A 27,491-nucleotide genomic window follows, 5' to 3' on the forward strand; every position below is an offset into this window, starting at 1 on the left:
TGCGGTCAGTTATTCCCTGATCTTGCCATCTTGCACCTCAGTTATCGACTATCCTGTTATAAAACCGGAGGACTTCAGTACTAATAGTATGCATATATTGTTGAAATGTCTGTCTTTTTGCTAGAATGATAGTTTTGTATACTGTAATGAATTATAAGATGACAAACAGGTAAGATTTAAAAAAAGGTTTCTTCTCAAATCAATATTTCATGTCCCCGTAATGTGGTGAAAAGCTGTGTAATAAGTGATACATTATCCCTTAAATGTCCGTCTTTTTTTAACTTGATCGTTCGTCCAGATTCAAAGCTGCTTGCTAGCAACTGTTTTTTAACAGTTTATTTAGCTTTGCGTTTAATGAGCTAATAAAATATTTAAAATCAAATCAATATTTTGCATCATATTTACAGTAACACTTTTATGTTAACTTGTAGTTATACTTCACGTGTAGTTACTATAGTAATAATAGTAAATTATGCATAATTACAAGCAACTAACCCTAACTTTAAACCTATAGTAAGTATGCTACATGTAGTTAAATAATATTACTCAGTAGCCTACTTATTTGTTACTTAATTAATTACACTAACAACGTCTCCTTAAAATAAAGTGTAATCTTATTTACTTATTTGACAAGTAGCCGTGTAATAAGCAGAATAATGTACATCCAGTCAGTTGTTTTTGCAAAATAAACCCCTTCAGGGTGATACAACACCCCTCCACTTCATCCTGATCACCCTTTTGAGTTGTCTGGATGTACATTATCTATTACTTCAAATATATTTGTCTTTATTGCAATGGGTTAACTTGAGAGTAAAATCGGCTTTAGCAAGTAAATAACTCACATTTACTGTAGCAAGTGTTCAGTTTGGACCCTGTTCACAGTACTGCAAGTAAAGCCGCTGCACAATCTCCCCTCAGATTTGTTGCGGATCACTAACTTACGGATAAACTTCACTAAACTGCACACTCTGGGCGATAACCTGCTTGACCGCCGTCCTGACGTGCTGCAGAAATATTACTATGCGCTGCATGAGCTGGTTGTGCGTGGGAGCTGCTTCTGCTACGGTCACGCGTCAGAGTGCGCACCAGTACCTGGAGTGACCACTAGGGATTCAGGCATGGTGGGTGTCTGTCAGATTAATTTGTAGTTCTGATTTCAAAGAACAATTTATTATTCTTACATTGATGGATTGTGAATGAAGCACACTATTTAATATATCCTACACTTTTGATCCGACAGATTCATGGACGTTGTGTGTGTAAGCACAACACTGTGGGATTAAACTGTGAGCTCTGCAGAGATTTCTACCATGATGCACCCTGGAGGCCCGCCGAGACTGATAACGCACACACCTGCAGGGGTAAGATACACATGCATGTAGAGGTTCAAGAAAATCTTTATTAAAATGTCAACAAAAAAAATCTTAATATGCGACTTTTTTCCAGAATGCAACTGTAACGGTCACTCCAATCAGTGTCATTTTGACATGGCGGTGTATCTGGCTACGGGCAACGTCAGTGGAGGCGTGTGTGACAACTGTCTCCACAACACCATGGGCCGCAACTGTGAGACCTGTAAACATTTTTACTATCAGGATCCAGCTAGAGACATCAGAGACCCGGCTGCATGTGTCTGTAAGTTGTTAGCCTTTCCATGGGACTTTTTTGTGCATGGTTTCTCCTACCTGTTGTTCATGTTGTTTCCTGTGTGTGTGTGTGTGTGTGTGTGTGTGTGTGTGTGTGTGTGTGTATGTGTGTGTGTGTGTGTGCAGCCTGTGACTGTGACCCTGTGGGCTCTGTGGAGGGAGGAGTTTGTGACAGTCATACTGATCTGGATCTGGGTATGATTGGTGGTCAGTGTCGCTGTAAGCAGAACGTCAGGGGTCAGCGCTGCGACTACTGCAAAGAGGGACACTATGGACTCAGTCTTGACAACACACTGGGATGCCAGCGTAAGGGTTTGCATGTGTTTAGTGGATGTTTGAAGTCTGTTCTCCTCAAGTTCACACAGGTGTATTTCATCAAACATTTGTGGTATATGTCTTAAATATAAATTCTACTTGGTTTAATGGAAAGACATTCATACATTTTGTATGCTTAAATATACTTATGCATTTTTTGATCCTGAGACTTCCACAGAAGATATATGTACTTTTTTCTATTATTGATTGCTATCAGGATGTGAAGAGAGTTTCAACCAGTATAACAAAAAGTGTTTATGAAAAACATTACCCCTATCTTTAAGTGTGAAAATAACTTTAGGGGCCTCTGTATGTGACATTTATGTGTCCATTTATGTGTATGTCATTGGCAGCGTGTAACTGTGACCCCCGTGGCATCACCATGCTGGGGGCCCCATGTGATCAGATCAGCGGGGACTGCTCCTGCAAAAGATACGTCACTGGTCGCTACTGCAATCAGTGCCTGGTACATGCTCTCTCTCTCTCTCTCTCTCTCTCTCACCAATAAACCATCACCATTTTTTTTAATGCCTGTATGTATTTTTGTTTGTGTACAGCCTGAATACTGGGGACTCAGTAATGATCTGGCAGGTTGCAGACCCTGTGACTGTGACTTTGGTGGTGCAACCAGCAGCAGGTGTGTCACTGATGTCAGTTATTGCATTTAAATGAGTGTATTTACCCTCGATTAGCAATAAGGAAGTGTCTGGTATCTGGGTGTAGTTTTGAAATACCAAAAATTAAAGTCCAACGTTGTTCTGGGATTTGATTAGCATTGGTACTAAGGTCAAAACTCTTTAATTTGTTTTAAGAATTGAACTAAACTGAAGTGCCGAACTGCAAGGTGGCCCTTGATTTGAAGAGATTTCAAGATATCTATGACAATTGTGAATAAACTCTTTTCCCTTTCACCTTCAGATGCATGATGGACAACGGTCAGTGTGACTGTCGGCCTCATCTGATTGGTCGGAAGTGTTCTGAAGTGCAGCCTGCGTTTTTCTGTGCTTCTCTGGATTATTACAAATATGAAGCAGAGGGAGCTATAGGTCACTCCCCTGATGATCCCGCTCTTCCTGTGAGTAATGCTCATTCATATAAGCACCTAATATTTTCTTTTTTTACATTGTTGTTTTTTCTTTTGGCAGACTAAACTCCTAAACTTCATGTCATATTATAAGGGTACTGCTATAAATCTTCCCATTGTTATGAATAGGTGTCTGTTCTTCTCTTGGATGTGATGCTGGTATCATGGGCCATGGAAACAGGATCCTGCACATAGATCTAGAGAGTAATTTGTGTATGTCAGAGAAAGAATTCCCTGATTTTTGGGTTCAGTTAGATCTTTCAGCCCCTAACATAACTAAATGTTGATGTAATATGTTAAATGTAAAACCGTCTCCTTTGTCAGTTTACATTCATGTGAGTTAAACCCTCAGGTACCTTCACTTCCGCTGCACTGTAACACAAAACACTCAGAGCCGCATGCCTATCTGATACCATCATATCTTCTGAGTCACAATGGGTTTGGTGATTTAGCCTTGGTTAAAAAAAAAGTTCTCCCTTAAATCAATATTTGTGTCTTCTAGTTTGTCTTCCAATTCCCCAGTTAAAAGTAATAATTTAAAAAAATCATTTATATTTATTTTCGTTTTTTCACTGGCTTTTTTTTATGCACGAATCTATCATAATTTAGTGAGGTTTTTCCAGGTTGGTTTGTTATGGCACCGTACCCTCCGCAGGAACTCAGACTGACAGTGCTGGTTGTCCAGACACACTATATCCACAAACAAACCCACATACGAACTGCAGAATGCTCACGGGTCCACAGCTGAAGTGACCCAGAATAAGATCAAAGAGCAGAAGAGATGCCAGCCCGTCACTGCGAGTTATTAATGCCCACCAAACACACACCAGGACTGTTTGGTTCACACAGTCTCTCACTCTCTCGTCCATCATCATTACAGTTTACACTTTCACTGCCTGCCACCTCACTTACTACTTTCAGATAGAGTGTCAAGTTGTGCTCTGGTTTTGCATTTGTGCTTGGAAAGACATTTTTATTGTAACTGTATAGTGCACAATATTCTTTAAAAGTTTCTTTCTAGCATTATAAATGCTTGTCACTTTTGAGCAATTGAATGTTTCCTTGTTGAATAAGAGTATTCTTTTTTTTTTATTTTTTTTTTTTTTATCATACTGACCCCAAACTTTCATGTTTGGTGTAATTTTTTGTGCAGTCATAGCTTTCAAAATGGAAGGTCAAGTTGAGCACATTGCATTGTGGGATATAATATCCCATGCAATATGCTGGTTATGTAATGCACATTTGGAAATGTGCTTACTGTGTGCACAGTATAAATAATGCGTATTGGAAGAATATTATACATAGGCTACTGCATACTAGAAGATTAGTATGAGATTACTCTGGACATAATGTCGCCGTACTCTGTTTTCCAGAGTATTCATGTTATCAAGTATAAATAAATGTTATATCTTGAATATTAAGGTGAGCACGATATGTGTGCTTGTTGTTTAGGGCAATCCGAGGCCTCAGGCAGAGACTGACTGTGTGCAGCATCTCAACTATCAGCTGAGAAGACACCGCCGTCACCGTCACATCACCCAGCCACAGAGGGCAGCACTGAGACGTATCCGACAGTTGCAACAAACAGTGAGTTTCCCTTCAGATAACTCCACCTCCACCTTTATCAGCTGCTATATACCTTAAACTGCTGTATCCTTTTTAATATGAGTCTGTGTCTGTTTTCAGCCCAGCGTGAGCATAGTGCACAGAGAGAGACAGCCGGGTCAGATGGTCACATGGACCGGGCCGGGCTTCGCTCGGGCTAAAGATGGAGCTGGCCTAGAGTTCACCATCAGCAACATCCCTTACGCCATGGAATATGACATCATGATCCGATACGAGCCAGAGGTTTGTGGTCATTGTTTCGGAACATGGTCGCTGGTTACAAGCTGGTAGATTATCTTTAACCAGCCAAACAAACAACATCCAGCTGATCATACCATCTACTAGTAATGACCAGTTTAGACCAGCTAGAATCCAGCTACCATGTTCCAGAAACATAGATTCCAGTTTAATTTGGTTCAGTGTCTTTTAATAGTTACTTAAAGGGAAAGTCCACTCAAAAACGAATTTTCATTTTCTCACCCTCATGTTGTTCCAAACTTTATGACTTTCTTTCTTCTATGGAATGTAAAAGAATATATTTTGAAGAATGTTGGTAACCAAACAGTTTCTTTTCCCATTTACATCCATTATATTTTTTGTCCATACAATGAAAGTCAATGGGAACCAATGATTGATGACAGATGACAGATGAATTATATTTTTGGGTGTACTATCCCTTTTTATAAAATTTGATTTAAAATTAATAATTTTTATAATAATTTTGTCTGTTCTTTTTGTTTGCATGCAGTCCACAGAGGACTGGGAAGCTTTAGTGAGCGTGACATCCCTGAATTTACCTACAAGTCTCCGCTGTGGAAACATGCTGCCCACAGAGCAGATGTACACAGTCACAATGCCCCACCACAGGAGGTAATATCATTGTGTTTATTTCTGTGTGTGTCCTTGTTTACCTGACATATCGTGAATGCTTTGTTTTTGGATGCAAGTGCACATTCATATTTCTTTGTAAGCACTTCTTGCATAGTTTTGCAAGTGTATTATTATGTATTATGTACAAAGTACGATTTTATTATAGCCAACCCTCACTTCATGGGAAACCATGTTCTATGGCAGTTGTTCTAAAGCTCAGGGAATGCAGGAGCAAATTAGACTCTGTCAAAAGCTGCATCTCTTGAGCAAAAAATAAAATAAAAAGATATTGGGAGAAAGTGAGAGAAACAAGAAAAATAAAAGAGCGATGGAGTCAGGTGAGTTCAAGAAGTTCAAATCTGGATATGTTACTGGTCTAAGTCTTTCCATGGGGAAATAAACCCTAGGCAGGAGATAAGACTTCACAGATATTATCAGGCTGGTGGAGCTGCTGTGTAACTGTGGGTAACTAAATAAGGGTGGATGTCTGGTGCTTGAAAGGGATTTGAATTAATTTTGTCAACATAGGAAAAGGAAGCAGCTGTATGTACTAACTGTAAGGGTCAGAGTCGTGTGCTCCACCCTATTAAAGCTGCTTTAATATACTTATAGTTTGTCAATATAAATAATAATCATATCTATAGTACATGCATATTTCTGTGAGATAGGCACTACTAAGATTTTTAAAGAAATACTTTATTTAGCAGCCAAGTATGCATTCAATTTATCAAAATTAAATACATTTATAATGTAACAAAAGATTTCTATTTCAAATAAATGTTATTTTTCATCAAAGAATCCAATATTTTTTTTTATCATGGTTTTCACAAAAATATTAAACAGTGTTTTCAACATTGATAATAATAATAAATGTTTATTGATCATCAAATCATCATATTAGAAAGATTACTGAAGGATCATGTGACACTGAAGACTGGAGTAATGATGCTGAAAATTCAGCTTTGGAATAAATTACATTTTAAAATATATTCAAATAAAAAGGTTTTATTTTTTAAATTGTACCAATATTTAAAAATATAAGTGTTTTTTGTATTTTTTATCAAATTTTGATTTTTGATTGTGTTTTTATTTTAAATAGGAAAACTACTGTATGATTATGATTTATTTAAATAGATCAGTGTCAATTTATGTGGTTTAACTAACAGTTATTTATAACTATTTACAAGCTTAAATTAGACATGAAATTTCTACCTAGACTTGTCTGTCTTAGTCTATTAATACAGATAGTCTACAAGATAGTCAAACAGTAAATTACCATTTTCGAATATTGTTAGTGATGGCATATAACTTTTGACAGGTACATTGAAATGCCAAGGCCCTTCTGCTTTGAACCAAACAACCAGTATGTGGTGTCCATCCGTTTCCAGCGCCACGGCGTGTCTCACCGACATCTCACCGCCTTCATTCTGATAGACTCAGTAAGGATCTTCTCTCATTTACCATTATCAGTCGTTTATACACATATGTTATTAAATGCTTGAAACAAGGAACGCCTGTGATGCAATTTCCTAACCACAGATAATACAAGTGCTGCCCTCTGCTGGTGGGTGAAAAGTCTTTGGTGAAAAATGCTTATATGTCTCTCTCTCTCTCTCTCCTTACAGCTTGTGCTGATACCCAGGTATGAGGAGCTTCCTGGTTTTCAGGGTGATGACGGCCCAGACGAGCGTCGACGGCAGGAGATGGAGGTCTACATGTGTTTGGATTCTTTCACGACCCTGCCGATGCCTGCGCTGGCGGAGCTGTGCACTACACTCATCTGCAGCATCTCTGCTATCATGCACAATGGAGCCCTGGGTGAGTCACTGTGATTGGGTCAAAGGATAAATGTCTCTCCTCTGTGTCTTGTCAAAACAAGTCACATTATAACCCATCCATTCCTTTTTCCTTCAGATAAATTTCATACTGTTGTTTAGATTCTTATGAATGGCTTCCTAAAAAAGTGATCTTTCTGCAGCATGTCAGTGTGACCCTCAGGGTTCACTGAGTGCAGAGTGTGACAAAGTCGGAGGTCAATGTCACTGTAAACCCAATGTTATTGGCCATCAGTGTGATCAGTGTGCACCGGGGACGTATGGATTTGGGCCATATGGCTGCGCTGGTGAGACCCTTTTTTACAAATTAATATACATTTATGATGTAAAAATATTTTTTTAATATTTGTATTTTGTAAAAATATTTTTTAAGAATTAGATTAAACTTGACAAATTTCTCATTGTCTCTCACTTCTCTCTGTCTGCAACAGATTGTGACTGCCACTCTCAGGGCTCTGTAGGACATCAGTGTGACCCTGTGACGGGTCAGTGTCCGTGTCGACATGGGGCGATTGGCCGCCAGTGTTCAGACTGCCAACCAGGTCAGTGGGGATTCCCCAACTGTAGGCCGTGCCAATGTAATGGCCATGCAGAGAGCTGTGACCCTGAAACAGGCGCCTGCTATGAGTGCAGAGACAACACAGCTGGACAGCTGTGTGAGAGGTGAGAAACAGTACACTGACTACATCAATGAGACCAAATCAATGTGACGAATTACATTTGGGTCACTGATTTAAGTCACAATGTAATGCACGCTTTGCAAAGGAGGATGAGGCAGTTACAAACTATATATCAAGTACAACAGTGAATTATTTAAAAAAGCTAATTAATTTGAATTTGAATTTATTTATTTTAAAAGGGACAATGCACATTAATTAACATGAGCACTCAAGTCCATTATGTAAATGTGGCAGATTTAGCCATACAGGCTATTTTTCATCTGTAGTCCCTGTTTGAATGAAACAGGGTAATTAAATAAATATCAATACTTCTTATTAGATACTGACCGCAAACCTTTGAACGGTAGGGTATTTAAAAAAAAAAGAAGTTAATGCTTTTATCAAGCAAGAATGCAGTAACTTGATCAAAAGTGACTGTAAATAATTTTTCATTTTTACAAACAATTTCTATTTCAAATTAATGCTGTTCTTTTGGACTTTCTATTCATCAAAGAATCCTGAAAAAAAAAAAAAAATCACTGTTTTCAACATAGATAATAATAAGAAATGTTTCTTGAGCAGTAAATCAGCATATTAGAATGATTTCTGAAGGATCATGTGACACTGAAGACTGGAGTAATGATGCTGAAAATTCAGCTTTGCCATCCCAGGAATAAATTATATATTACAATAGAAAATAGTTATTTTAAATTGTAATATTATTTCACAATATTACCATTTTTACTGTATTTTTTTATTTAATAAATGCAGCCTTGGTGAGCATGAGAGACTTTAAAAAACAATAAACAAAAACGTACTGGCCTGAAACATTTGAACAGTAGTGTAAAAATATCAAAAACAAAATATTTATACATTGCTAAAAAAATATTATTTGTAATAAATAGAAAAAAAAATGATCGAGACAAAGTAATTAGAAGTAAAATTAATCAAATGTTGTTCTGTACAGAAATTAAATAGATTATTCTGTCCTTTCTTTAGTTGTGTAAACGGGTTCTATGGTGACCCAGTATTGGGTTCTGGTGAGCACTGTCGCCCCTGTCCGTGTCCAGGACACCCTGACAGCGGACACTCCAACGGAGCTTCCTGTCACGCAGACTATGCCTCTAACCAGATCCTCTGCCAGTGTCGTGAAGGATATGCAGGTAAAATACAGTCAGTAAATCAACAGTTTTTGATTCTAATTTAGTAGGTTAACTGACTGTGTCCTGTCTCAGGTCCTCGCTGTGATCGCTGCGCTCCTGGTTACTATGGTGATGCTGAGCAGCCTGGCGGGGTGTGCAGGCCATGCCAGTGCAACGGGAACATTGAACCCCAGGACCCGGAGTCATGTGACCCACGAACCGGCCAATGCCTCAAGTGCCTGTATAACACTGACGGCCACTCTTGCTCTGAGTGTAAATTGGGTTATTATGGAAACGCATTCGCCCAGGACTGTAGGCGTAAGTACAGTGACTTAAAACTTTAAAACTGTGAATGAATTCATGCATTTAAATCTAATTCTGCATTCTGTCTCATCCTGCAGGCTGTACTTGTGTGACTGCTGGCACTTTACAGGGCTACTGTACTGATGGAGTATGTCACTGTGATAGGCAGACTGGACATTGCCCCTGCAAACCAAACATCATTGGCCACAACTGTGACCAGTGCACCCCCAACCACTGGAACTTCGGCTCGGACTTTGGATGTGAACCCTGTGGATGCGTCCAGCCAAATGCCCTCAGCACCCATTGCAATATGGTACAGTATGACCTGTGCTATACAGCATCTTTCTTTATATTCAAATCTTTATTAAACCTTTATTTTATCAAGGTTCTCTCAAGATTAAAACCTCTAGATAAGTGTGAAATGGCAGGATAAAACCTTACAATAATAAACAAACATAAACCAAGGTACATTATGACATAAAGAGATGTGACTATACTTTGCCAAGGACTCCCAAATGTGATTAAATATTAAAGTTGGTGTGTGATAAAGTGTTACTAAGCTTGACATTTTAAAAACATCAACAAATGTTGTTTGCAAAATGTATTAATTGATTTCTATATTATCATTATATTAAGGCTAAACCTAATTATTAATATATTATTTACTTTCCATTACATTTACAATTTAAACTACCATTCACAAGTTTGGTAGTAGGTTTTTTTAAACTTTCTTTCATTCAGCTGGGATACATTCAATTGGTCAAAAGTGACAGTAAAGACATTTATAAGGTTACAAAAATGTAACTTTTCTCACAGGTTCCACAAAAATATGAAGCAGCACAACTGTTTTCAACATTGACAATAATAAGAAATGCTTCTTGAGCATAAAATCAGCATATTAGAATGATTTCTGAAGGATCAAGTGACACTGAAGACTGGAGTAATGATGCTGACAATTCAGCTTTTCCATCACAGGAATAAATTACATTTAAAATATATTCAAATAGAAAACAATAGTACTGTTTTTAATTGGTGAGCATAAGAGACACCAACTATTGAATGATAGTTTATCTTGCAAAATAATATAGATTTAAATTTAAAATATAAACTTAAATGTAGAAAAAAGAAAAAGAAAACACTAGAATATTTCAAAGTGAGCACAATATTAATTCACTACCTTAAACCGTTGTAGTAGACATTTTAGACTTAAATTATGATTAAATTATTTAAATTTAAATGATGTGATCATTATTTTAGTTTTCTTTCAATTTAAATGTTTTAGTTGTTGTTTTTTTGGGGATTATTTAATTTATTTCCTTTTTTTATTTATTTTTTTCCACTTGAATTTGAGTATGTTTTCCGGACTTAATCATTTTGCAATTAGTTACAATGGCCAAATATACTGTTAATCTCTCCTCCTTTTTCTACACCCTGTTTCTTTTCTTCTGTCTCTCTTTGTACCTGTAGTTCAGTGGCCAGTGTCATTGTCAGCCAGGTTTTGGAGGACAGCAGTGCAATGAGTGCGAGGCGTTCCACTGGGGTGATCCCAGAGTACAGTGTGAAGGTGAGTATAGCACATATACTTCTAACTCCTCTTCTTCTCTGTGTCAGATCATTAGTGTTTTATCTCCCTCTGATCAGAGTGTAACTGCCACCCCCTGGGGTCCGAAACGGCTCAGTGTGACCGCGTAACAGGTGCGTGTGAGTGTAAAGAGGGAGCTGCAGGACGTTGCTGCAACGAGTGCGCCCGTGGCTTTACCGGAAACTTCCCCAAGTGTGTTCCCTGCCATCCCTGCTTCCAGCTATGGGATGATGTTGTGTGCCAGGTCCGCCGAGATCTGACCCACATCAAGGATGTCATTGCCATGATTCTGGAGAAGGGTGAGGTGCCCGGAGTCAGTGACGGCCGCATCCATGAGCTGGAGAAGAGGCTAGCACAGGTTCAAGATCTGATCAAAGATGGAGACCAAGAGGGAACCTTTAACTTAATCAGCCAGGCTATTGATGACTTGAGGTAAAGCCTGCACACAGTGGGAAAACTGTACATTTCATTACACTTTATGAAGACATTTTGAATCGTCAGATTTGTTTGTGTCACTTACATTAGCAAGGGTTACTGTACATTTTCATTCTTCCAATTGAATTTAAACCATGCATTATGCTGCAAAAGCTGTTTTATTTTTCAACAAGCTTAATTTTTGTGTTATTTTGTACATTGCTTGCACGTTAAATGGTGGTATTCACGTTTTAAATGAACATGATTTCAGAGCAGAGATCGCTTTGACTGATGGGCGTCTGATGGGTGTGATTCAGGACCTGAATGTGACGGCAGACCTTGACAAAGCTCTGAAACAAAACCTAAATGCACTGGAGAAAGAACTGAAAGACTTGAACAATACGCTTCACCAGTTGCGCAGAGGGATGGAGAACTACCTCACTGCTGGAATGGCAGGTAAATTAGTATTTCTTATCGAGTATTATGCAAATAAACACATGAAATCAAAACTGACCAATGAAAATGATTTCGTTCCAAAGAATAAATGATTTGGCCTTGTAGTCTTTTCAGCAAAATTAGGCTCTTGGATCAAATTAACCAATAGCCAAATAGCTATTTGGATATTATTTTAGTAAGCTCTCATTCATTATGACTCCATTCTGACATTTAACATACACTTTTCTCCATCCAATTTATAGAAATGAAATCAATAAAACCTTTCATTTTTCTTTTGTTGAATATCCTGTTTCATTGCCATATTAAGGTATTAAAATAGGTTTGCAAAAGCCTGTTCACAATTTTGACGTCCTTTCCATAGATTTTGCCTAGAAAAATTTGCATAAAAACTATAGATTACACCAGCGCCTGCTCATGAACAGACCTCCTTTTCATTCACCATAATTTTGTCAAAAACATTTAACCCACGTTGATGTCTTTTGCCATTATTCTTTTACAGAGCAATTTGAAAACGTGCGCAAGTACTACCAGAGTTCACTGAATTCAGAGCAGCGCTGTAACGCCTCCGTATACGGACCCCAAAGTCCCGTGGAACAGTCTCAAGACACACGTAACCGTACCGAAGCCCTGCTGAAAGAGAGAAAGAACAGCTTCCTGCGTACAGTTGCTGCCAACAATAGGTCTTTGTCTGAGCTGAAGGAAAAAGCTCACGAGATAGACCGAAATGTCCGTCATCTCAGCAACAAGGTAGAGACTTTGGGCAAAACTTTTGGCTTGGGACAAGTAAGGGAGCGGCAGAGAACTGTTAGCTAGATCAGTGACGCATCCTTGTTTCTATTATGCCTTAAGGTATGTGGCGGCCATGGCAATGCTAAGGCAAATAGTAGCTGTCCTGATAGCCCTTGTGGAGGAGCTGGTTGTCGTGACCATAACGGTGCGCTGAAGTGTGGAGGGAAAGGATGTAATGGAACCGTTGGTGCCTCAGTGACGGCACTGGGCCACGCTGAAGATGTTCATAAGAACCTTACCGCTGCCAGCGAGGAGTTACAAACCATGGCTAAAAAGGTAAACGGGTGTCTGTTTGAGCATGTGCAGTTGTGTGTGTGCTGAGAAAAAAAGCCTGAAATAATCTCTGCTTACATCTCAGCTTCGAGACATCGCCACACTCACCCAGACTGTGAAGACTCAAGCGAAGGACACTCTCGATAAAGCCCAGAGCAAGAAAGATCTCTTTGAGAACTCCAACAAGATACTCAAAGACTTCATTCAGAAGATTCGAGATTTTTTGAATGGTCAGTGATTGAGTGATTAAGTGTCAATATTGTTGTTGTGTCGGGAAATGCAGTGGCATTAAAGGGGGGGAAAATGAAAATTGACTCGCCCTCATGTTGTTTGAATTTCTGGAAGGTTTAAAAGATATAATTTGCCGAATACCCCCTGGCAAAAAAAAAAGTACAATAAATGCACATTACCTTTCAAAAGTTTGCAGTCTGTAAGATTTTAAGATGTTAATATCTCTCATGCTCGACAAGGCTGCATTTGATAAAAAATACAGTAAAAACAGTAACATTGTAAAATATAATTAAAATTTAAATGATTTATATTCTTATATATATATATATATATATATATATATATAATTAAATTACAGGAATTATTATTATTACAGGAATAATGGCAAAGCTGAATTTTCAGCATCATTACTCCAGTCTTCAGTGTCACATGATCCTGCAGAAATCATTCTAATATGCTAATTTGATGCTCAAGAAACATTTCTTATTCATATCAATGTTGAAAACACTTGTGCCGCTTCATATTTTTGTGGAAATCGTAATACATGTTTTTTAGGATTATTTGAAAAAAATTGAAAGTTTAAAAGAACAGCATTTATTTGAAACAGAAATCTTTTGTAACATTATAAATGTTTTTACTGTCACTTTTGATCAATTTAAAGCATCCTTGCTTAATAGTCTCGGTCTGGCACTGATCGCTTGGACATACCGCAAAATGTCATCTTTTGTGTTCTACAGAAGAAAGAAAATCATTCAGATTTTAAATAACACGAGGGTGAATAAATTAAAATGTTTGCACAACCTGTCATTTTAAAATGTTTAATTATGATAAATGCAAAATATCATGTATGATACATTTTTAATAGTACAACTATATTCACGTTATATATAGAGGAGGGAGCAGATCCAGAAAGCATTGAAAAAGTGGCCCAGCAGGTTTTGGCGATCTCCTTGCCAGTCAACAGGACCGTAATGCACAACATAGTCAATCAAATCAAAGAAAACATCGACAACCTCACCAACGTGGAGGAGCTGATCAACCGCACCTCAGAGCAACTGGCCAAGGTCAAGGATCTGCTTAAAAGAGCACAAGATGCAAAGTAAGTGAGAGAATGTTGTTACGCTTTTACACAGAAATCTGTATTCCGTCAATTATAATTTGTGTGTGATTTTCTGTTTGCCCAGGTCACAAGCTGAAGGAGTGAGCAATAATATCAATAAAACCAAAGAAGCACTTGAAACCTCTCAAAGTGCTATAAAGAAAGCTGAGACAGAAATGACCACAGCCATGGAAAACCTCAAAAATGCCCAGAACATCACTACCACGGTAAACCTGATACTCCATATATAAATATGCTTTTAAACTTACACTTCCATTCAGCAGTTTGCCGTCTGTAATTTTTTTTAAATGTTTTCGAATGAAATTTCTAATGCTCAACCGGGCTGTATTTATTTGATCAAAAATACAGTAAACAGTCATTTATTCCTGTGATGGAAAAGTCTTCAACGTCACATGATCCTTCAGAAATCATTATATGCTGATTTGCTGCTCTAGAAAAATGTCGTCTTCTTCTTTTATAAATGTCTTCAAGGTTTCTTTTGATCAATGTAATGTGTCTATAGTAAAGTTTTTGTTTTAATATTAACCCAAAACAGTAGTGTATGATCTGATCTGATCTAATCTCCTTACTCTCCCTCTTTTGAACAGGTTGACAACAAACTCTTAAATTTAGACAACAGCCTCATGGATGTGATGATGCGATTGGCCAATTTGTCGGATGGAGTGGACTTATTGAAGAATAAAACGGAGCAGAACAGGGAGATGGCAAAAGATGCCAAAGCCCAGTCGGACAATGCAACTCAAGAGGCTGCTGGACTTCAAGAGGTCTGTGTATGAGTGTGAACATCTGGCTGCATTTGTTCAGTGCTTCAGGCATTAACATCAATGTTATTCGTATGTGCATGTTTGTGTTTACCAGGAACTGACAAATGCTGAGAATCTGTATAAGGAGCTGAAAGAGAAAGTAGACTCAGTGGGAGGAACGGGAGAAGGAAATGTTAGCCAGAGAGCCATAGAGATGAAGAAAGAAGCAGAGGAACTGCTGAATAAGGCCACCATGGGCATGGAAACCCTCAGAAGTATGTGTCCGACTGCATTAAACACTTACTAGTAAAGCACTTTAAATGTATGGCAGCTAAAATGAACCTATGAGCCAAGGGCATTATCATTAAGCATTTACAGTATGTGTTATTTATACTGGCATTTTGCTATTCAACTTAATTCTGAGTTATTTCAATATATTAATCTGTATTTGGCTCTTTTCTCATCTCCTCGTTTTTTCCTCTGAAGAACTGGAGAGAAAGTTAAACAAGAACGAGCTGAAGATGCAGAATCAGCGGGATGAACTGGCAGATCTGGAGAAAAACGTTACAGACATCAAAGAATTTATCAGATTAAAAGTCTTGGGCTACAATAACTGTCAGTAGGAACTGTAAATAAATGACAGAATCCTGGAATCAGTTGATCCTCTCAATCGCCCTCTGTGTGATTCACATATTGTTTAATTATGACCCAAACTGCAATTTCAATAAGAATCAATAACTTTACTACATCATTTTTATGACATTGATGACACTTAAGAATGAAGCACTAGTTCTTATTGTCATAACTTTTTCAGGTGTTGGAGAGCAGGGAAACAAACTACAGATCACCTAATATGCCAAGTCTCGTTTGATGTCCTTGAGTCACCAACACATTTTTTTTTTCTGAACTGCTGTTTTGTTCTTATTTTGTGGAAACTAGCTGACTGTTGGCTTTGAAACATACAGTGAAACAGAACCGTCACTTATGCTACACATTTAATGTTAACGGTATCAGTTAATTCATCTTTATGAGTAATTTTTTTCGATGAATTCAGTGTTAAATTCTTTTTTTCTTTTTTTTTATAAATAAGCCAATCAAATCAGACCACAATTTGAGAACCACTGTATTAAATAAACTGTTGTGTAACCTAGTATTGTTCAAAATGTTGGGGTCAGTAATGTTTTTTTATATATATATATATTTCTTTTATTCATCAAGAATGCAATAAACTGATCAAAAGTGACAGTAAATACATAAATAATTATTACAAAAGATTTTTATTTCAAATAAATTGTGTTTCTTTTAACTTTCTACTCCAACAACAACAAAAAAACAAAAATATTGTTTCCACAAAAATATTAAGCATTTATTTTAGCATTGATTATAAAAATAAATGTCTTTCAGTACTGGATAAAAAAAAATATATAAAAAAGAAAACAGTTATTTTAAATTGATATTATACTCAATATTGCTGGTTTTCTTCTGTACTTTTGATCAAACAAATGTACCTATGGTGAGCATGTCTTTCAAAAACATTTTTTTTAAATCTTACCGACTCCAAACTTTTGAACGGTGGTGTACATAGACACAATGAAGTGCCTAACACCATATCATATTTTTTATATTGTGTATAAAACATATATGAACACATTAAACCTTTGATATGGAATTTAAAAGTTGTTCTGTTTTATTTATATGAAGAAACAGACACAGCTATTTTATGAATTACATCTGATCTACAGAAGAGGGCGATAGAGATGGTAGAAAACATTCAACAGACTGGGGGACATAATTACTATGAAACATAATGTTTATGATTCTAATGAATATTTCAGGTTTGTTTCGGCATTATATTTTGAACCTTTAAATTTGTGCCTATTAACTTCTTTATCTTTGCGTTATCCTTTCTGTTTTGGCAGGTCATGTTCATTTGTAATCCTGTCTGTGTTTGGATCAGTGGCTTTAGTTGACCCTGAGCTAAGAGCTTTGATTCATATCATACCACAAAATCATATTTGTTTCACACTATATTTTTCATTCCTCTCGACTGTCTTCTCCTTATAGTCCTATATTGTACATTTCATAGGAAACGATGTTTAATAAATCGCATCAATAAACAGGCTATATCCTGTTACTGGAGGTCTCTAGGTCTGGCTTGAATATCACTGGTTGAAATAAGTTACTAATAAAATCATTTTGTGAGCTGTACTCACATAACCAGACAATGTGTAACATGAAGGTCTTTCATTTGTTATTTGCATTAAGATTTAGTCTACATTGTTGCTTAAACAATCATGCAGCTTTCCTTAACACAATTTTAAAAAATGAATACAGTGGTGTGTAAGTTTTACTACTATTACTTACTGTTTATTGTGAGCGTCCTTTTGATTCAGTTTTGAGGAGCGCGCGCATTCCTGTTCGACTACGCGCGTTCATGTGCAAGGCGCTCCGGAAAACAAGTAGTGGATTATTTTTTCCAAGACACTGAGTGGAATTCCCTGTTCCATGAGGACCATGTTGTTTTACGATTCGCAGGAATCACTTTACTCCAGCGAATGTTTTCCATCAGTCATTTCCACAGCTGTAACAGGACTTCAGAAAGTCCGTCTGACTCTGATATCGCCCAAAGTCTCATTGGCTTGACCATCGACAATCTCACAGTAAACATGTGAGTACTCGCTTCCAGCATTATTAAAGAAATGCGTACGTTTGCGTTTTATTTCTGATGTTACTAAAGGTTTTATGTGAAAGTAAGGTGAAGTTGTGTGACTGCTGAATAGTGATTTTTATATTTTAGAGGCGCGCGGCAGCAGAAGGGAGCTCATCATAAAGCGCACCATGCGCGCGCTTCTCTTACTGTTCATCTATGGTAAGTGTAGCTTGAATAGTGAATCAAATTCTTCATGATATGCTGTTGTGGTTTTGTACTGTTATTAGAGCAAGAGTGTCAATAATGTAGTTATTTTTCGTAATATCTTATATTTTATCTTCATGCATTATTATTAGTTTAGTTTACAATGTATGTAAATATGCTTTGTACAGATGTTAAATGGATTATGATTTATTTGTTTAATTTTTTTTCGGTGCAAGTGCTTCTGTTTCTCTATACCGCTTTTGAGAGACAGCTGTTTATTTTATTTTATTACTATATATTATACATTTTGCATTTGAAAATCTCTCTTATTTTTTTTCCATATATTGATATGCAAGTGTTTCATTGCCTATTTGGCACTCATAGTGGGCCAGACTGATAGACTTTATGTATTTTTAGATATTTTGGGGCCAGAAGTATTAACCATAAGCATAGGTCTAATACCTCTCCTACACCTACAGTATGAATGTATAGAAAGTAACTCGTACATTCTTTGCATTTAGATGTGTATGGCCAAGTTTAACCATTCACCAAATGTCTTTGTGCCTGACCCCACACAAGACTCATGAATCCTTTGCACCTGTTAATATAATTGAAGTCTACTCTATTGATGTCTCAGTAGACTCGGCTCAGTTGACTTGTGATGCTCCACACTAACAATGAGTCTGAAGGGAGGCTCTTTCTCAAAGCCAAAGGTCTCCAGACCATGTTATTACCCCCCTCCGGCATCCAATTAGCTTATTTGCTTATTTCCTCTGTCTGTCTAGTTCAAGTTGAAACAAATTTACAGGCATACTTAAAGGTAAACAAGAGGTCAGCAGGTTACAGAGAGGCCATGTGTTTTGGATTAATGAGTGACAGTTCTTCACTCATTGAATTAACTCAGGTTCTCTCATCTAGCGTTAACCAAATACATGCGTCCATGATTGTTCTTTGATGAATTAGGCACACCTTTTGAATATGAGTCTAAATCTGCTCATTCGAGTATACCGACCTTCATATTCCTTTTTTCTCAACTTTTTGTTTCTCAAATCACAACTGGGAGTTTGCCATTATTTGAATGACCTTCAGTGGGATTGTGATTAGAAATAACAAATTAAAGTGAATGAAATCAATTCTAGCAAAATAGAGCATTTACATGATCTTATTAAAATGGTTTATTGATGGTGCATGTTGATACATTTAATGGTTTAGTAGGCTAAGAGTTTTATTAGCTATTTGAATAAAAGTATTTAATAATTTGCCAATAATGAAGTTGGGAACCCTGTTCCAGCACACGTTTTGACAGACTTCCTACACATTTTACTGTTGTCTTTCCATCTTCTGGTGTTAAATCTAAATCTAATCAAGTAATGCGGTGAACGGATGAAACCTCTGTCTGACATCAGAAAGTTTCAGAAGTCATTTTTGCAGTTCAGTTTTAATAAATGAGATTTTTGGACTTGAAAGGAAGATTTGAGTTAGATTAAACTCTTATTTTAAAATATCAAGGGAAATTTGATTCCTCGTGCCTTTTAAAGAAGCCACAGTAAGGTCAATATCCAATTAGAGGAATTGTACGTATTACTTTGTATGTACTGATAAGAGTCACAGTCTCGTTTCCATATATACTCCAGACCTCACTCATTAGTGTCCTCAGTGTATTTACTGTGTTCCATGTCTTTCTTTATCATTTAGCGTTACTGTCGTGCGCTGTAAGTTTTGTGTAAGTGATGGGCTCCAGGGCTCGGTAGGAGCCTCTGTGTCTGAGAGGATTGATAAAGCTGGAGAGAATGTGGAGGTGTCAGAGGCAGAGCAGTGGGAGGGTTATTTTTGGTGAGCCTCTAATGAAAGTAGCGGGTTTGTAGGAGGCAGACAGCTGATGAGGAGATGCTCTTATTTAGTTCCTGTCACATTAATCATCTACTGCCTGAGTTTAATTTTAAAGGCCATTTAACTGTTCACAGATTGTTTGACTGCAACAACGTTGTTCACAGACAGAGTTAATTTAAGTTGATTGTGGATAGAGTTGGCCCACAGATATTGTTAGAACTGGTTCAGAAATGATCATGAATTTACCATCATTGATTTTGTTCATGATTTTGCATATGCACGGTTGCAATTTACATGCAGGATTCTTCTGCTTGCATGTTTGGACCAGTAGCCCTGTCAACATTTTCACTAGCCCAACATAAAAAAGTGCGTTATATATATATATATATATATATATATATATATATATATATATATATATATATGCTAATAATGTCTGATACCACTAGACGACCACCTGTGATATTTGTTTGAATGGGGCATATATAATTTGTGCCGACCAATCACAATTAAGAATTCAATATATAAGCACTTTATAATTGATAGAATTTATCATTTGTGTTAGAGGACCCTACAATTCCATCATAGACTTTCTCCAAAAATCATGTAATAATCCATTCAAGCTGTCTATTCATCTTCAGAGAAAAAAAAATGAAATAAAAAGAGAGCCTTGATGAAAAGAAGATGAAAAGCCGTAAGAAACCTTTGTTCACAAGTTTCATCTAAAGCTTTGGTGCAATGTGGAGGAGAGGAATAGAAGAAAGGACTAATGCGGGGGGTGGAGAGGTGGTGAAATGAAAGGCAAAGAAACGTGTCTGTTTACACAAGTCGAGTTGAATAAGATTTCTGCCTTGGGGAAAGAGATTTCTAAAGAGAGAAGCGTCAGACAGTCATGGCCAAAAGTATTGTCTGTGACATAACTTTTGTGTTTCGCAAAGTTCAGTGTTTTTAGATTATTTTTTACATGTTTCTATGGAAATTGATAAGCATTTTATAATTTTTAAAGGCTTTTATTTGCAAAAACGGTAACACTGTCCCAATAAGGTTCAACATTAGTTAATGTATTAACTAACATGAACTTAACCATGAGAAATACATTTGTTACTGTATTTGTTCATCTTTGTTAACGTTAGTTAATAAAAATACAGTCATTCACTGTGTTCATGTTAGTTCACAGTTCATTTACAGTTTTTCTCAGTCGCTTTGGTGCATTTCTCACATCACTATTTACATTTGCACAACAGTTAGTTCAACCTCCACAACATTTAGTCATTTGTGCACATCATAGTAGCAGTTTCTCATTCCTTCTAACAAATTGCAAATGCTTTTGGACATGCATCAATTGCTTTCATACAACTCTCTGCTGTTTTATAACATTATCATTTGCTTATGTCATGTCAGTCAAAATTAACTATACTTGTGAATGCTGAATAGTCATTCCATATAAAACTAATAGTCCTCATTTCATTGCTTGAGTCATTACATACAAAAATGTTGAACTAGTTGTCAAAATCTGTCAAGCAAAAAAAAGCAAAAAAAACAACAACAAATTAAATCTTTTTTTTTCTTTTCTGAAAATGTCTCCTAAATTGAAAAATTTCTCTCAGGTGAATTTCAGCTTTCAGACAGAGAGGAACGTCTGGATGTGCATGAATGATTACAGTAGTATGTATGTTGTATGTTCAGCTCCAATATGTACTGCAATATTGTTTCCAGTTGTGCACAGCTCTACCCAAAGGGAGTTTATGTTTGTTGTAAATAAGGGTGTATTTTTTCTTTTGCACAATGCTGTGAACAAATTAGAATTGCAAAGAGCATATGCAGTAAAAATGTGAAACATACATATTCAGTGTCTTGTACTCAGTTACCTCACTAAATACAGTAATGTGTAACTTTACTGTATTTTTCAAATGGCTGTGCAAATAGTATATAGTGCTGTCTTGAGCATTTTCACCAAGATCTGACTTTTTTGCATTGGAAAACATTTACAGAGTAAACTGTCATAATGAAAACATGACAAAGCCATTTGACTATCTTGTTCATAAACAATGGTGTCAGGACTTTTCATCTTGATGACACTGACACTTTCATTGACATAAATACTTGCTTTTGAGGAATGAGCTATCCATTTTGAGAAAGTGACACGCTTTTGCAGGTTATCAACTATGTTTTGCAGTTTGTACTAATTGTTTTGAGAACTGCATTAACTGTTGTGCAAATGTAAATAGTGATGTGAGAAATGCACCAAAGCGACTGAGAAAAACTGTAACAAATACAACTTTTGATTTTAATAATGGATTAGTAAATGTTTAAGTGGAGTTCATTATTAGTTCATGCTAATTAATGTAGTTAACTAATGTTAACTAATGAACCTTATTGTAAATTGTTACTGAAAAAACATTATATGCAAACAGTCAATATTTACAGTGTTGACCCTTCTTCTTCATAACTTCTGCAATTTGCTCTGGCATGCTGGATATCTGGGCCAAATCCTGAGTGATGGCGATCCATTCTCACCTTATTATATGTGCTCAGAGTTCATCACAATTTGTGGACCTTTGCTTGTCTACTCGCCTTTTGAGGATTGACCACAGGATCTCTGGGATTAAGATCCAGGGAGTTGCCTGGCCACAGATCCAATATTTCAATGTAATGATCTCCGAGCCACTTCATTATCACTCTTGCCTTGTGACATGGTGCTCCATCAAATTGCTCTTGGATCGTTGGGAGATGTCTATCAAACGTCTTGCAGGACATATTGATATCATTGTTTATTCATGGAAGTTGTTTTGTCATTGTTTATTCACCCTCATGTTGTTCCAAACCTGCATGATTTTTATTCCTTCTGGACTGGTCGCTCTTTTCCATGCACTAGAGCTTCAAAAAAAGTCATAAACGCACCATCAAATTTTTTCTTCTGAACAGAACATGCATAACAGTTTTGTGATATGGTTTATTATTGAAAAGAGACGACTCCAAAGAATGATTCGTTCACAGATTTAAACACTTTTCTCACATTTCTCACACTTTCTCAGTCCTTTGACCTTCTGATTCCTGACAAATCTCATGCTCCAAATGTGGACACGTATGTGTCACAGCTGTATATACCTTGTGACTGTCAGGATATGAAGTATTTTAACAGACTGTCCTGAGGGAATGAAGAAGGATCTCTCATGCAGGTCAAGGGAAGTTGTGCAGAAACATTATAATTCATGCTGTACCTGTATTCCCCGGAGAACCTGCCCACAGAACATCCTCTTTAATGAGCTGGAACAGCTCCAGCAACTCCTTCAAAGAACATTTCAACTAATTTAGTATCACTTTACAGTAAGGTTCAATTTATTAACCGTAGTTACCAGCACTGTTGCAGGGACGTAATCACAAAAGAAACCTACTAGTTAATAGAAATCACTCACTTCTAAAATATGTGGAGGCTTTTTAAGCAACTTTTTAAGCAACTGTTCAACCGTTCAGAATTAAGGAAAGCTTCTTTTTTTTTTGCAATTAACAGGTCAGTTCACATACTTTGTTAGGATTTATACTACATTTATACTGTTCAAAAAGTACAGTAAAAACTGCTTATATTTTCTTTAAACCGTGATAGATTTTTTTTAAGGATTCTTTAATGACTAGAAAGTTCAAAATAACACCATTTAAAAGAGAATAGAAATCTTTCATACACTGTAAAATCGAATTAGTTAGACTTACTTAATAAAAGCATGTCGGTGCCAATGTCCCCGTGGTCAGTGCGCTGACATGTAGCGCCTTTGCGCTCGGGCGGCCCGAGTTCGAGTCTCGGCTCGTGGACCTTTCCCGATCCCATCCCCCGTCTCTCTCCCACCTCGTTTCCTGTCATCTCTCTACTGTCCTGTCACAATAAAAGGAAAATCACCAAAAAAATTATATACAAAAAAAACAAACAAAAAACATGCAAACTGATTGCCTTAAAAAAAAACTAGTAAAGTGAAATAGGAATGTGGTACTGACAAATGATTAGTTAAAAAATAACTGTAGAGAGTATACTTGATAATTTACTTTAAATAAAATATAATTGTTACCATTGTTGTGTTTTGCAGGCTGCATGTTGAAGTCTGTGTTACTCAAGCATGATCAATTGCAAGATTGTCACAAATATAGAGGGATTATATAAACCCAATTAAAAGTTTCACAAGGTGTTTAGGACATAAGTGTTAGCAACAAAGTTATAAAAGATTATTAATTGACATGAATATAGTTATGTTATACATCATTCATTCATTCATACATTTTATATATATATATATATATATATATATATATATATATATATATTATTTCTCTTCCTATATATATATATATATATATATATATATATATATATATATATATATATATAAATATATATATATATATATAACTTCTCTTTAAACCAAATTACTGATTTCTTATTGCATCGCTGCATCAATGGGAAGATAATTACATTAGTATAAATGAAGTTCCAAGTGCCCAACCAAAGGGAACACTAATCACCATAATGGTGACTAAAAACATTTTTAGGAAAATCAACATCAATTTATGAAGTCAGCTTATGTGATGTTCTCTCAAATTTTTCAGTTGTATTGACAATTCAACATTCAAGATGACTTTGGGAGATGAGTGAATGCAAAGAGAGAAAATTAACTGCAGAAGTGGAGGAAATTATTGGAAAGTCCATTAAGAATTTCCCCGCCTCAAAAAACAAACTCAAACCAATCAATTAATCTTTACTTGGGTTTTCTGAGTAAACAAAGCATAGTATGTGAATAGTAAAGATTACTAGATTTTAACAATTAAGTTAAGACATTAAGTAAAGTTAACTAAAAAGTGTTAGTTAGAATCACTGTTGGATTTTACAGTGTAATATTATTTATTTATTGTCACTTTTGATCAATTTAATGGATTCCTGCTAACAATAGCATTATTTTTTTTAATTGTACTGACCCCAAACTTTTAAACAGTGTAGGTGGAAGATTAATTTCCATAAGGTCTCTAAAATACTGTCCTTATAGATTAGATAATCCTATGAGCATGTTAAACCTGTGAATGTGGTTAGGTTGTTTGGAATGTATGTGTTTTTAGCAGATTTTATTTTTTTACTCAGTTCTTATTGACTTAATGCCGTATGAGAGTAGGGCAGGAACATACAATTCATCATCTTTCTGCTTTATTCCCAGCAGTCTTATTGGGAAAAGGTCTATGTATTTCATTTAAACTCAAAAACAAGTATCTAAAGACTGATTATCTCTAATCCTATAAGGACATTCTCTCATTGACATCAGTTCATCTGTCAGGGCTTCAGCTGTTTTGGTCATTGGAGGAGCCACAGGAGCCGAGGAAAGAGACTTTAGGAGAGGTGTGTGTGGATGTGTGACTGGAGAGGAGCTAGATATGACGGGATCTGGAAATAGCACTAGGGTTAGAGGAGAGAGCAGACTTTGAGACTGGGCAGTGGGCTCCAAATAGCAGACACCTCTCGTCAGACTAACTAGACTCACAGTGCCAAAATAAACTCAGTGAAAAGGGAGTAAGATTACCAGCAGCAACATCCTGTATCCGCATGTATTCTCTATATTTCACATTTGCCCACAAGGGCATCTGAATGCTGCATCATCATTACTGTCATGTCTTGCTCAGGCTTTGACAGTCAGAACTGTGAGGAGATTGAAACTGTTTATGTCTGCCTTTGTCTACTTTTGTCACACACAGTAGCCACAAAAAGCATTTAGTCACTCAAGCCACACCTAAAAACATATGAATGTCTTTGCATTGTTTTCTCAATTTGTTGATAAAACCCATCTCTTTAAATCATGATATTAGTTATTTCTGTACATATACACACTACCGTTTAAAGGTTTGAGGTCAGTAACATTCAAAAATGACAATTTAATTATAATGAATGTATCAGATTATTCTGAATTTGCAATAATCGATTTTGCATCAAATACTAAAAATCCAAAAGGTTATTTGCTTCAAAGAAAGACAGCACAAGCAAACCTTTTATTTCACCTAATAAAATATTGGAGGTTTTAAACAATAAAACAGTAGATATACTGTTTAAAATAAAGCATAAGGATATGTTTGGACATGTGGACAATAAGGATGTTCCCCGGTATTCAGAATAGTAGTATAGAGTTTTCAATGACATTCTTTAAACTTTACGTTTGATCCCAGTCTTTTAGGTTACACCCTTGATAGTGGGTACCAAATCTCTGATGAATATAGGGACGCTAGAGACCTTGTGTGCAGATCGTAGAAGCTTTTTCACTGGAAGAGTCGGTATGGAAGGCACGTATTTAGAAGTTCTGGCTTCAGTTCATCCAACCCTGGTCAGATCTCTAGAAGATTCTTACCTCATTCTCTGCATTCCAGCAGCAGGTGGACGGATGTGGACAGTACGTCAAAGGTCAATGCATACTGATTACCAAGATTTTTTAATTGAAATGCTGTTTACATTTGACCTCTGGTAGTTTGTGTAGTTGCTCTTCTGCTTTTCACAGTATTTGTGTAAAAACCTTACTTAAATTTGTTTCAGTGGTTCCCCTGTGCTTCTTTATGGTCTATTTAGGAAATGACCGGCTGTTTTCTGTGCCATGCTAGTGTCACTTTTTCCCCTCCTGTCAAATGAACAGTCCCCAAGATAAAATGACTCTCTGGGGGTAAGAGACACAAGGAGGCGATTCTGTGCTTTCCCTGGTCGAGAACAATCCCCCTCTGAAAGCTGAGAGGGGCAAAGATGCAAGAAAATGAAAAAGTGGAGCTCTTGAACAAAGCGGACAGTCCCAGCTGTGATAATCCCTACCTGGCACACAGAGCCAAACCCAGACCAGCAGAAACCGAAGACTACAGATAAGAGAGGGAGGGAGGTTTATTAGATTTACAGAAAAAGAAAAACTTATGAAAAAGTGAAAGAGAAAGTCTGAATGTATGTAAGAGAGAGAAAGCCATAAAAAGCTCAGAATGGACAAACAGGACTCCAGAGAGCATTGTGGGATATGGTGGTCGACAATCACTGTGGCCTGTGGCTGTGTTTTCAGAGATATAGATAACACACTCTGCCCTACTACAGGCTGCACTGTACTACACTGAGATTGAGTTTGGCTATTCTGAGTCAGTGAACCTTGTCAGGATCACTGCACAGCCCCTATAGCAGCCCCCCATATATTCATATATTCACAGCAAGAAAAATCTATCTATCTATCTGTGTATCAGTCCATCTGTCGGCCTATCTATCTATCTATCTATCTATCTATCTATCTATCTATCTATCTACCTATCTATTTGTCTATCTATCTTTCTATCTTTCTATCTATTTTATATGTCAGCCTATCTATCTATCTATCTATCTATCTATCTATCTATCTATCTATCTATCTATCTATCTATCTATCTATTTAACTAATTCTGTCCCTCGTTTTACTAAATTGTACTCACAATATAATAATTTATAATAACGTATAAAAACGTGCTGATGTGTTAGTAAATCGTGGGAACGTATTGTTACAGTTTTTCTCAGTCGCTTTGGTGCATTTCTCACATAACTATTTACATTTGCACAACAGTTAATGCAGTTCTCAAAACAATTAGTACAAACTGCAAAACCTAGTTGATAACCTGCAAAAGCGTGTCACTTGCTCAAAATGGATAGCTCATTCCTCAAAAGCAAGTATTCATGTCAATGAAAGTGTCAGTGTCATCAAGATGAAAAGTCCTGACACCATTGTT

General features: G+C 36.6%; 2 protein-coding genes and 1 long non-coding RNA gene across 5 annotated transcripts in view; 2 read left to right on the top strand and 1 right to left on the bottom strand.

Annotated features, from left to right (window-relative positions):
• Window positions 1–16,605, top strand: part of lamb2l (laminin, beta 2-like) — a 40,551-nt gene extending 23,946 nt beyond the window's left edge. Inside the window, exons 8-35 of the mRNA XM_082145408.1 lie at window positions 919–1,121; window positions 1,241–1,361; window positions 1,447–1,635; window positions 1,773–1,952; window positions 2,315–2,427; window positions 2,519–2,598; window positions 2,880–3,036; window positions 4,498–4,632; window positions 4,732–4,893; window positions 5,399–5,520; window positions 6,839–6,959; window positions 7,146–7,338; window positions 7,499–7,642; window positions 7,787–8,018; window positions 9,014–9,177; window positions 9,250–9,474; window positions 9,558–9,772; window positions 10,927–11,023; window positions 11,101–11,473; window positions 11,727–11,911; window positions 12,411–12,658; window positions 12,761–12,976; window positions 13,059–13,203; window positions 14,096–14,303; window positions 14,389–14,530; window positions 14,912–15,088; window positions 15,183–15,342; window positions 15,554–16,605. Of these exons, the coding sequence (XP_082001534.1) occupies window positions 919–1,121; window positions 1,241–1,361; window positions 1,447–1,635; window positions 1,773–1,952; window positions 2,315–2,427; window positions 2,519–2,598; window positions 2,880–3,036; window positions 4,498–4,632; window positions 4,732–4,893; window positions 5,399–5,520; window positions 6,839–6,959; window positions 7,146–7,338; window positions 7,499–7,642; window positions 7,787–8,018; window positions 9,014–9,177; window positions 9,250–9,474; window positions 9,558–9,772; window positions 10,927–11,023; window positions 11,101–11,473; window positions 11,727–11,911; window positions 12,411–12,658; window positions 12,761–12,976; window positions 13,059–13,203; window positions 14,096–14,303; window positions 14,389–14,530; window positions 14,912–15,088; window positions 15,183–15,342; window positions 15,554–15,690 (4,844 nt within the window). The 3' untranslated portion in view covers window positions 15,691–16,605. The remainder of the gene's footprint in view (window positions 1–918; window positions 1,122–1,240; window positions 1,362–1,446; window positions 1,636–1,772; window positions 1,953–2,314; window positions 2,428–2,518; window positions 2,599–2,879; window positions 3,037–4,497; window positions 4,633–4,731; window positions 4,894–5,398; window positions 5,521–6,838; window positions 6,960–7,145; window positions 7,339–7,498; window positions 7,643–7,786; window positions 8,019–9,013; window positions 9,178–9,249; window positions 9,475–9,557; window positions 9,773–10,926; window positions 11,024–11,100; window positions 11,474–11,726; window positions 11,912–12,410; window positions 12,659–12,760; window positions 12,977–13,058; window positions 13,204–14,095; window positions 14,304–14,388; window positions 14,531–14,911; window positions 15,089–15,182; window positions 15,343–15,553) is intronic.
• A 135-nt stretch (window positions 16,606–16,740) lies between these two features.
• The window catches only part of lamb2 (laminin, beta 2 (laminin S)), a 41,968-nt gene continuing 31,217 nt past the window's right edge, over window positions 16,741–27,491 (top strand). For both annotated transcript variants that reach the window (XM_082145409.1, XM_082145410.1), the window contains exons 1-2: window positions 16,741–17,735; window positions 17,865–17,936. In XM_082145409.1, coding sequence (XP_082001535.1) covers window positions 17,906–17,936 — 31 coding nt within the window. In that variant the 5' untranslated portion in view covers window positions 16,741–17,735; window positions 17,865–17,905. The remainder of the gene's footprint in view (window positions 17,736–17,864; window positions 17,937–27,491) is intronic.
• Window positions 17,953–23,974, bottom strand: LOC309480801. Of its 2 annotated transcripts, XR_014199785.1 has the most exons (4): window positions 23,460–23,973; window positions 22,768–23,039; window positions 22,028–22,628; window positions 17,953–20,944 (listed from the first exon to the last, which is right to left on the bottom strand). It is a non-coding gene; the product is annotated as an uncharacterized lncRNA (long non-coding RNA). The 2 variants fall into 2 exon arrangements; XR_014199784.1 differs by having other exon boundaries at window positions 22,028–23,039; window positions 23,460–23,974.

The sequence above is a fragment of the Leuciscus leuciscus genome, assembly GCF_965113295.1.
Source record: "Leuciscus leuciscus genome assembly, chromosome: 18".
NCBI classification, from domain to species: domain Eukaryota; kingdom Metazoa; phylum Chordata; class Actinopteri; order Cypriniformes; family Leuciscidae; genus Leuciscus; species Leuciscus leuciscus.